Here is an 11,128-nt window from a genome sequence, read left to right on the forward strand (position 1 = left end):
GATGACACGGGACAGGATGGGAAGGAATCCACAGTGGAGAAGCTGACAGACTCCCCTGCCAGGTGACCAGGTCAGCATCAACAGTGGTAGACAGTGTCTACCCCTGACATGACCTGATGCAAAGGGCACCTCACCTCTGTGTCATCCTCCCAAACACCCAGAGCCGCAGTCTAGTGAGAGGAGCACCAGGCAGATCCCAGTGGAGGGTGGCCTGCAGTGACCCTGACCAGCACTCCTCAGACACAAGGGAATCTGAGAAACTTACAACTGAGAGACACCCATGCGGCCATGGCCACTGAGTGTCACATGGAATCTGGGATGGGATCCTGGGACAGGAAGGAGAAATTAGTCACATGGAATCTGGGATGGGATCCTGGGACAGGAAGGAGACATTAGGGAAGAACTGAGGATGTGCAAATAAAATTTTTTAAAATAACAATGAGCTACCACTACATACTTTGTATTGATTATGTCAGCAACAAACTAGAAACAACTAAATGTCACTGGTAGGGGACGAGTTAACTAGCTCAGTGTGTCCCTATGATGGGAAACTGTGCAGGTGTCACAGAGGGTGATGAAGCAGTCCCCACGTGCTATGAAAAATCGCCAAAACAGAGCATAAGGCACAGACTCCACGTATAGAACGGCGTACAGCAGCGTTGTTTTGTGTTGTTTTGTTGTTGTTTGTTTTTGAGATGGAGTCTCTCTGTCTCCCGGGCTGGAATGCAGTGGCATGATCTCGGTTCACTGCAACCTCCGCCTCCTGGGTTCAATCCTCAAGTAATCCGCCTGCCTCAGCCTCCCAAAGTGCTGAGGTTACAGGCATGAGCCCCCACGCCCAGCCTAGAACAGCATTTTTAATAAGCTACTGGAACAAGAGGAAGGGGGAAGCACTCGTATTCATATTTGTCCGTAAGAGCACCTGAGGTGGAAGAACTCACCCTGTGTTTTGCGTTTGCTCCACCTCATGGTGCCCACGTGCCACCCAGGGTTAGAAGCAGCCGAGGAGCTGTGCGGCACTCAGCCGGTGAACAGAGGTTTCAGGGCGGGCGGAGAATCGGGAACTGGGCCTCTGGCGGGCACTGAGGTCCCTCTTCCTCCCTGCAGAGAGGCCAAAGCACACTGCAGCTGCAGGAGCCTGGCGGAGCTGGTCCCTGGGGCGGGGGGCATCGCTTCTCTGCGGTGCAGCAGCAGCGGGAGCATCATCAGTATCCTCCCGAGCAAGGTGAGGCCGCCCCTCGTCCACTCACCCACTCCGCCTCCTCACCGCTGTCCCCCCAGGCCGGGCCTCCTGCCTGCTCGTGCCTCTCTCCTCCTGCGTGGGTCTTCCTGTCCCATGTTCTGTTCAGCCCCACCCTCCTTCCCTCCTCTCCCCGGGTCTCTCCCTCCCACCTTCTCCAGGGACCTCCCCAGCATGGTCCTCACCCAGCCTCTGTCCCTCCCCCACCTGCCACCTTCTGTCCACTGCCTTTCTCCAAGTCTTCCTTCATTGTAACAGTCGTTTCCTCATTGGAGAGTTGCTTGCTTCCTCTTCATCCCTGCCTTCATCCCACTCAGTTCTCTTTGTCATGAGAGGAGGGTCAAGACTGTCAGAGAGTCCTCAGGTGTCCTGCTCAGAGAGGCATGGTGATGTTGGTGTGCGAGGGGGCCGGTGGCAGCCATGTGGAAGGGTCTGGCAGGGGTGGCAGGGCATGGCAAGCTGTTTGGAGCCGGTTGGTTCCTTCCCTGGTTCCTTCCCTTCTGCTGGTGCCGGTTCCCTTGTTCATTCGCTCGTTCAAGGGCCGTAACTGGTCTCCTGCTGTGGGCCAGACACTTTGCTAGGCACCATGGACACAGAGGTGCTCAGGTATGCACAAGGACCCCACCCGCCACCTGCGGATGAGCAGGGCAGGAGGCGTGTGTGCTTGGAGGGTGTGGAGCTGCACAGCATTGAGCTGCTATGGAGCTTGGGCTAGGCCTGCTGAGGGGGTGACAGCCCAGCCAAGGTTGAGGCAAGAGTGAGCAGGTGAGGACAGGTGGGGACAGCAGAGGACAGAGGGCAGACGGCAGAGGCCTGCGTTGGCAAAGCCTGTCCTCGAGGGTCTGCACTCGTGGTGAAGGGCAGGGCCGAGGCTGACGCAGGTGGGAGCTGACTTTGACCTCAGGGCAGAAGAATGAGGATAACCTCAATATCATATTTCTAGAGGGTTGTTTCTAGAAGATGGATCAAGGGTTTGGTGGGTGCAGATGCCTATTTGGTCCCTGTGGCAGCCACTGGAGGGCTCAAGCAGCCACAGTGGGGTTTGGCGATGGACTGGCCGAGGGGTAGGGCAGGACAGGACTGCAGAAGGTGTTTCTAACCCTTGCAGCCAGGTGGGAAAGGAAACGTTTGCAGCGAAGGTGGATGAGCAGAAGGGCAGGTGCCTGGGAGGCAGCCAGTGGGCAGTCCCACACCCGGTCAGAAGGGAGGGCCAGGGCTGCAGGTGGAGCACAGGGACAGGCGAGAGGATGTCCTCAAGGAGGAAAAACGGTGGCCACTATGGCCCTAAGTACCCAGATGGGGCCTGGGAAGCCAGGTGAGCAGGTGCCGCCAGGGAGGTGGGGCCAATGGGAGAAGGAGGCAGCCAGGAGCCTCAAAAAGGTCGAGGGTGCGTTCTGAGGGGGTCAACACTGATGGGAAGACCTGAAAGAGAGGGCAAGCACAGGGTCCCGGAGGTGCCATAGGGGAGAGCACGGGGCTGGGATGAGGCAGGGGCTGGAGCAAGGGGCCTACTCGACCATGGCAGAAGGAAACAGTGGAAAAGTTCAGCTGTAATCAAGGAGTTTCAGCCGGGAACAGTTACCGCGCACCTGCAATCCCAGCTGCTAGGGAGCCTGAGGTGGGAGGATCACTTGAGCCCAGGAGTTCGAGACCAGCCTGGGCAACATAGCAAGACCTCATCCCTACAAAAATATTTTAAAATTAGCTGGGCACAGTGGCACATGCCTGTAGTCCCAGCTACTTGGAAGGCTGAGGGGGGAGGATCTCTTGAGCCCAGGAATTCGAGGCTGCAGTGAACCATGATCTCACCACTGCGCTCCAACCTGGGCAACAGAGCGAGACCCTGTCTCAAAAAACACCAAAACCAGCAAACTGCAAATGCTGAAAGCATGCTAGTGCTTGGAAGCTGAGCGGCCTGTGGACTTGGTGACGCTGGGTGTGTTTCTCTTGACATGTGCTGCGTCGGCCCCCTGGCATAGTCCACAAGCCCGCCGGTCCGGGCAGGCACCGTGAGCTTTCTGGTTTTCTCTTCTAGGCTGACAACAGCCCCGATTCCAAAATCTGCTTCTACGATGTTGAAATGGACACAGTGACCATCTTTGACTTCAAGACTGGACAGATTGATCGGAGAGAGACACTGTCCTTTAATGAGCAAGAGACTCATAAGTAAGATTGTGGTTCAGGAGGATTTTGTTGGAAAAAATGATGTTCAGTTACTTCTCAGCTTCTGGGTGGGTTGTTGTTAAGGTACGTGCCAGACTTCACAAGGCCCCAGCAGGCACCAGTGGGAAAAAGAAAGAGGAAAACAGAAGCACACTTGGGCAGTGGGTAGATTTGAGTCCTTAGTCTCTGTCCTCCAGGTGGAAGGTTCTGGAGTTAGCTGAGTGGAAACTGTAACTTCTGGAAGGGCTCTGGCCGGGCGTCTGTAGAAGTGGCCCATGAGTCACTGCAGGGAGAGAATTGGGTGGCCTCAGACCCATCTGCGTCTCTGATGTTGGGGGCATTTGCCTGTTTAAAGAACGTACTTCTAGGGAGAATAATTGTCTTCACTGTGTCTGGAGTTCCTTCTGTGACTGAGTGCGCGTTTGGAGAACTTTGAGTGCTGATGATAGTTCACTCACAGTTAGTTCATGGTTGATTCTGCACAAAGTGAGGCGCGAAAGAAAAGTGGGCTGTGGAGCTGAGCCTGCCGACCTGTGTGAGCCAGGCCCGCAGGGCAGGAAAGCAGGACGGGTGCCCTGGGGCCTGCATACGCTCACAGAGGAGCAGAGCAATTAGGCTGGTTTTCTTTTTTTTTTCCCCCCTCCATTACTTGACCACCCTCAGACACACCCCTTCTGTCCAGCCCCCCTGGATTCCCCCTGCCTCTCTCTCCCACACATCTTCCTCCTCAGATACAGTTCTGGAACCTTCTTTCACCTGGTGGCCTCATTTCATCCCTCTGCTGGTGACTGCCTGTGGAACTCTCCATCTTCACAGCTCACCAAGTGCAGGCCCCATTCTCCTGCCTCAGACGATGACGCCTGACTTGGCCAAGTGCCAGCTCTCCCCCTGCTGCCACTGTTCTTGGGCTGCTCCTTGAACCTTTCCTCTAGTCCCCACTGCCCGTCACCCAGGTCCGCAGCTTTTCTCGTACCAAAATGTCTTTTCATTCATGCTTTTCCCTCTCGACTCTGCACCTGCCATGCATGGCTTCCCGTGGGAGCTGTGGGAGCCTCTGAGGGCATTCAAATCTTGCCCCCTTCCTTCTGTCCGTTCCTGTCCTGTGCCAGCCTGGTCTCGCCTCATGGGAACCAGCTTATGTGCCCGGGCTCTGCGGGCCTCAGAGCTGCCTCATCTGGATCATGGCACTCACTCCTCTGCCCTGCTTTCTGTTCTGCTCTGCACTGGTGCCGAATGTGGCTGTGAGGGTACCTCCATTGTTGGGTGCAGCAGCTTCCCGCGGGATCTGCATGTTCTGCAGCACCGGGTCCTGTCCTGTAGCCACTGTGGGTCGTGCTGCCTGGCAGGGTCCCACTCCGCAGCCTGGGCTCGTCACACCCTCGGGGCGGCGAATGAGGCTCATAGGCCTCCTCTCCTTGGGCACCTGCTCTCTCGAGACCTTGTGTGTCCTCTGCCGGCACGTCATTGTGTTTCCCTACAGCATTTTGTTGAGTTCTGGACCCATCCAACATGGAAGTTTAGAGATGGGAGGGACCTGGGTACAAGGGGCAGCACAGCACAGGGACCGGTGGGGACCAGGAACCCGGCATGACCACGGAGCCAAAGCCTCGACCCTGCCCACCAGGGATGCCATCCCACCTCGAGGTTGGCCTGTTGGTCCTGGAAAAGGAAAAGGGTCCCTTTTGCTTTGGGGATTCTTCTGGGCCCCCCATAAGGCCTCCGGAATCAAAGCATCATCTTTCTGTGGTCCTTTCAAACCGGGCTTTCCTTGGACCCTTAGCCCAGTTGTTAAAATCTGAGAACACGTTCCAGTAGAGCGCATGGCAGTGAGGCCCCAAGGGTTCTCCCAGAGCTGAGCGTGTGGACTCCATGGTCTGGGACAGCACCTGGAGGCCTGGGGAATGTGTGTGGGAGGGAGACGGGTAGCAGGAGTGCCCTCCTCGGGGTTGAGACGGGTCTTCCTTTGTCTTTTAGGAGTCACCTCTTTGCGGATGAGGGACTGAAAAATTATGTCCCCGTGAACCACTTCTGGGACCAGAGCGAGCCCCAGCTGTTCGTGTGTGAAGCCGTGCAGGAGACGCTGGGCTCCCAGCCTCCGTCTGCAGATGGGCAGCCCTGTGATGGGCGCGCTGGCCCTGCGGTATGCCCTGCCTGTTGTATTGGAGTTGAGACACGCTCAGTGGCCGTTTGCCAGACTGAAAACCTTCATGGGTCGGCCACGGTGGCTCACGCCTGTGATCCCAGCACTGTGGGAGGCCAAGGCAGGAGAGATCGCTTGAGCCCAGGAGTTCGAGACCAGCCTGGGCAACATATTGAGACCCTCGTCTCTAAAAAAGAATACTAAGAGTTAATTTAAAACATCTTCCTAGCATGGGGTCTGGGAAAGGGGTCCTGAAAATTCGTTCATGTGGAGTAGAGCATTTGCCTCATGGCTCCCACTGATGGCAGCATCACTGTAACCCCAACACCACCCTCTGTGGAGTTGCCATTGCTAGGTCTGTTTTGAGCTATGCAGAGAAGCCACGGTGTGTGGTGTTTCCTCTTTGAGGTTTATGCCCATGGGCCAGCTCCACACTTACTGTCTGACTCTGACCTGAATGGCATTTTTTTGGTTATCTTGTTGTCTTGACTGCTACATGTGATTCTCTCTCTAGGAAAGAAATCTTTGTTTGTTTGTTTGTTTTGTTTGTTTTTTGAGTCTCTCTCTGTCGCCCAGATTGGAGTACAGTGATGCTATCTCAGCTCACTGCAACCTCCGCCTCCCAGGCAGAGTGAGCCGGGGTCGCACCACTGCACTCCGCCTGGGTGACAGAGCGAGACTCCGTCTCAAAAGAAAAAAAAAAAAGAGTTATCTGCAGTCAGTGTTGCTGCCCGGAGTTCAGAAGCAAATCCACCCTTGGTTCTGAGGCACTGAGTGGGAGAACATGTCCAGGTGGCATCTCTACCACGAGAGTGGGGAGAGGAAGACATTGCCAGAGGCGCCACTTCAAAACAGAGGCTGTGGGGTGACCTGGGCAGTCAGGAGAATGGGTGGGCTGGCACCTGGGGAAGATGAAGGTGTGGCAGGGCAGTCTCCTGGCAGTTTGATCCTAGGACTCTTTGTCTGCTCTGTGATGATGCGCCCTTGGCTAAACTCACACCAGGTAGCAAGGAAGGGCTTTGCCTTCCCTTCACGTCTTCTGGTTTCCTGTCCAGAGCAGCTGCAAGTATGGGCACATGTCCTAATGTTGCTTGTTCTGCTTCTGTGCAGCAACCCATAGAGCATGTGGTTTCTGTGTTGCGTGTTCCCTGTTCCTCGAAAGCAGGCTCTTTGTTGGTGGTGCCACTGTTGATTTTTTATTTATTTTGAGACGGAGTCTCACTCTGTCACCCAGGCTGGAGTGCAGTGGCGCAATCTTGGCTCATGCAACCTCTGCCTCCCAAATTCAAGCTATCCTCCTGCCTCAGCCTCCCGAGTAGCTGGGACTACAGGCGCCTGCCACCATGCCCGGCTAATTTTTGTGTTTTTAGTAGAGACAGAATTTCACCATGTTGACCAGGATGGTCTCAAACTCCTGACCTCAAGTGGTCCACCCACCTCAGCCTCCCAAAGTGCTGGGATTACAGGTGTGAGCCACCACGCCCGGCCTGCCACTATTGATGTTTAAATCAGAGTAAAGCAGCCAAAGGGGGAGAACTTTTAAACCATGAAAGCTCTTTTGAGTTGCAGTCACCAATTCAGGGTGGGAATGATGAGCCTTTGCTGCAAGAAAAACAGTCACTCGGGAGCGTCCAGGGGTCGCAAACTGGATGAGGTGCGTCCTTCCAGTAGACATGTTGGTCTTTCCCAGCTGGAACAGATAAAAGATAGTATCATCCGAGCAGAGCACCCGACTCCACCGTGACGCAGTATATGTAGCAAAATGGCACTTGTACCCCAGAAATTTATGTAAGTTGAGAAAAAAAAAACAGAACAGTACTTTTCTTTCTCTACTAGGCAGATGTTTTGATCCTGTCCTTCTTCATTTCCGAAGAGCATGGCTTCCTGCTTCATGAGAGCTTCCCCCGGCCTGCCGCCTCCCACAGTCTCCTGGGGATGGAAGTGCCTTATTACTACTTCACAAGGAAGGTACGAAGCCACAACATCTGCGCAGGTATCTTCTGATCTCTCCCCTTCCCTGGCTGGGCTCTCGCAAGTGTCCCAGGGAGCTGAAATGTGACTTAGGCCTCGCGGCTCTTCCAGGCTTCCCTCTCCGTAGACAAGGTCAGCCATCCAGTCTAACTTGTCACCTGAAATTCCAGCAAACACTGTGGTCTGTTGGGAAAATTGAAAGTGGTTTTGCTCTCAGGATAGAGAGAAGTCATGCTGATGAGTGGTATCTCCAGGTGAAGGAGCTCTCGCTCAAGACTCAGGACTCAGGACTCAGGACTCTGCACCCTTCCCCCTTGCCTTTTCCCTGAATGCTCACCACCTTTTAGCTTTTCTGTCTTTCTAAAATTCTAGCTGCTTTCTTAAAGTCACGCATTTCTACATTGACTGTAGGGATCTTAGGAACTACAAAGAATGAAGTAAAGACCGAAACGGTACCAATCTCCATAATCCCAGCCTGGAGGCGGCCACTGTGGGCAGGCTGATGGCTCCTTTCAGTGGGGTTCTGGCTTCTGGACGCCCATCCGTGTGTGACTCATGCATGGACATGTTTTTAAATTATTGAGAGAATGGGATCGTCATCAGTACACACACCCCAATAGGTTCTTTTGAACAAGTTACTTCTCTGTGGCTTGGTCCCCATGTCTCTAGGGTCCCTTTTGGACCTGACACGTTCTCTGCTTCTGAAAGGGATGCTGATCAAAGGATGTGCAGCTTCTCTGCAGAAGAGCAGCCCGCGCGGGCCCCGGGAGTGTCTGAGGCCCAGTGGGTGGAGCGCCTGCGCCTGACTCTCAGGGAGCTGCTCCCCTCGCTTCGCTGACCTGCTGTTCTCAGCCTCTGGGAGCGTCCCGAGTCACGTGTGGGGAGTTTTCGGAGTGGAGCCTGGCTGACCTAAGGCTCAGACTCACGTCCCAGCTGGCGCCAGCCTATGAGCCCCCCGAAGGGTTCTGCAGGCGGGAGGCTGGGGACCACCAGCTCCCACCTTTCAGGACCTAGCATGCCACCTGAGCTGCTGCTGCTGCTTTTATTTCCATGAAACGTGGAAGCCTCTCTCCTGTTAGAGACACTCCTTCAGCAAACAGAGTCTTCCCTACCACTTCCTGTTCACTGTCACATCAGAGGAAGGATTAAACTGTGTAGACTCTGACCTGGATTGCTTTTGGATTTTCACATACAGTGGCTTATCAACGTTAAGAATGAACTCTGTACTTTTCCAATTTTCTTCAGTAAGCCTGTGTTACTTTTAGAACCCAAGGTGGGTCAAGGGAGCATTTAAACTGGGACAGAGGGAGTATAGACCCCAGAGGGACATTCCAGGAAGGGGAAGGACAGGCAGCCCTGCATGGCCACGGAAGCCAACACAGATGCTACTGCACCAGCAGCCACCATGGTGGACCACAGGCGCACCAGCTCCACGCACACCCCCGAGCTGGTGTTCACCTTCATAGGACCTGGCATAAAGGACACGGTGGTGGTGGGGTGGGGCACTGCCTAACTTGTGACAATGACATGAGCAGGTGTGTGCTGGCCTCTGGTCCTCAGGCTCTGCTGGAACCTTGTGTGCAGTGATGGATTAACAGCATTCACACAAATGCAAACCTGGTTGCGGTTGGCGGCCGTGTTCCCAGTCACCACGTAGAGCCAGGCTGCACAGCCAGCAGAGACTGGCATGGTGCTGGTTTGTGCGTCACACTGCTCCCTGCGGTGGAGGCAGTCTAGCTTCATGAAGACTGGGAAAGCATCGTGTGATTTGCCAAATCGAGGGCTCCCTGCTCTGTCAATGCGTGTTTCCTTAATTCCTGTATTTTAATAGACAAGTGTCACCAGATTGGCGTTCCTCCAAGTTCCATGCTGGTTTTACATTTCTTATGTGCTTTAATTTCTCTTTGATTTCAGAACTCAGAGTGTTAACAATGTTTTACATTATTTCTGTTGAGTTTTTCCCCGTTAATTTTGCATGGTGGCATTTCTGTCTTGCATGCACTCACGCATCTGTTCTTTTCTCTCTCGTTTCTCACCTTCCTGCATGCGTCCGCTCCTCGTAGTTGTTGTTCCAGAGAGCAGGCGTGTATGACGCAGTCGTAAGTACAGACACCCAGGTCGTGTGTCGCTTGCTTCCTCAGGTTGTTTTCCTGAGGTCCTTTTCTTCCCTTATTTTCCGTACAATTGTCTGTGCACTGATGCCTTCTGCTTAGCTTGCATGTTCACTTTACCGAGGTCTGTCAGAAGCCTGAGACACTCAGCGTCAGCTGTCTTTATTTGAGCCGGACGCCCCTCACCTAGCAAAGCTCATCAGGAGCCCGCCAGCTGTGGTCATGGCCGGGACGTGTGACATAGCAGCTCTTTCCTCTGCTGTGTGGGACACAGGAAGAACTTAGTTTACCAACATTTGTAATAGAGGGAGTTTCTGTAACTCAGCCTTTCGAGTCTCACTTTCAAGTGAGGACTAGCCATGAGGTCTTTTGTCTGTTAATGCTGCCGTTGTTCACATTTTCAAATGGCTCAGCCTAGTTTCTCCAAGGTATGAGGGTGGGTCCGGGTCCAGCAGCTCTTAGGACCCTGCCCCTACACCGTGTGACTGGTCAGCTGTGACATGGGATTGACAGTCCGTCCCTCACAGAGCTGTGAGCAGGACATAGTGAATGATGAGAATTCACATTCACACAGTGAACTGGGTATCCATTCGGTCCACACCAAGCTGACATAGTTATCAGAGGTGAGGGCACTTCCTTGCGGTTTATTAAACCACAGCAGGCAGGAATTCCCTGTTGTTTTTGTGCGTGTACGTTTTCAGACAGTTTCCACTCAATGCAGAAGCAGTCCAAACCCTTCGGCACTCAGCACCCTGCAAATGGCCCCCAGTCACATCCGTCCTCAGGCCCTCCACTCCAGCGCCTCTCTGTGGGGCCTTAGGGCCTTTGCTTATGCTCTGCACTGTGCCAAGAAGGGGCTCCCCATCACAACTGGGTATGACAAATCCCCCAGACTTCTTTGAGACCCAGGCCAAGTGCCACCTCGCCTGTGAGGCCTACTCACCGGGGCTGCAGGTCAGCTTCTGTGGGAGCAGTGAGCTGATGGGAGCAGAGCTGGGGAGGCAGGTGGCTGGAGTCACCCTTCAGGAAGTCACACAATAGCAGCAGATACAAGACCAGGGAGGCCTGACCCAAGAAGGCTGTGTCGTGATCCATTTCACGCAGGGGAGTGCGTGTGCTCTCAAAGAAACGGGACCCAGATGAGGGGCAGGCTAGAGCCCACAGAGAGAGCGTGCGGAGCCCCTGCCTCACGGAGGGAGGGACCCATGATTAAAGACGAGGCAAGCAGTTGGAGCGGCTTGTGGAGGGGCAGCGGTCTCTCGGGAGCGCCGATTTCCAGGAACTGGGTGTGAGAAGATGCTCAGGCGAGGATGGGGCTCCAGCAAGTCGTAGCAGTGTGCTCCCACACTGGGCCCACAGCCACGTCCCCCCCTGTGCCATGCAGGGCCTCACCGCCCAGGACACTGGGCCCACAGCCGCGTCCCCCCCGGGCCATGCAGGGCCTCACCGCCCAGGACACTGGGCCCACAGCCGCGTCCCCCCCGGGCCATGCAGGGCCTCACC

At 54.7% G+C, this 11,128-nt stretch overlaps 1 protein-coding gene across 1 annotated transcript in view; it reads left to right on the top strand.

Moving 5' to 3' along the window:
• Window positions 1–11,128, top strand: part of IFT140 (intraflagellar transport 140) — a 103,938-nt gene that overhangs the window by 40,840 nt on the left and 51,970 nt on the right. The window contains exons 14-17 of the mRNA XM_023189282.2: window positions 1,108–1,225; window positions 3,276–3,406; window positions 5,378–5,543; window positions 7,380–7,511. Of these exons, the coding sequence (XP_023045050.1) occupies window positions 1,108–1,225; window positions 3,276–3,406; window positions 5,378–5,543; window positions 7,380–7,511 (547 nt within the window). The remainder of the gene's footprint in view (window positions 1–1,107; window positions 1,226–3,275; window positions 3,407–5,377; window positions 5,544–7,379; window positions 7,512–11,128) is intronic.

Source organism: Piliocolobus tephrosceles, chromosome 17 (assembly GCF_002776525.5).
Source record: "Piliocolobus tephrosceles isolate RC106 chromosome 17, ASM277652v3, whole genome shotgun sequence".
Taxonomy (NCBI): Eukaryota; Metazoa; Chordata; class Mammalia; order Primates; family Cercopithecidae; genus Piliocolobus; species Piliocolobus tephrosceles.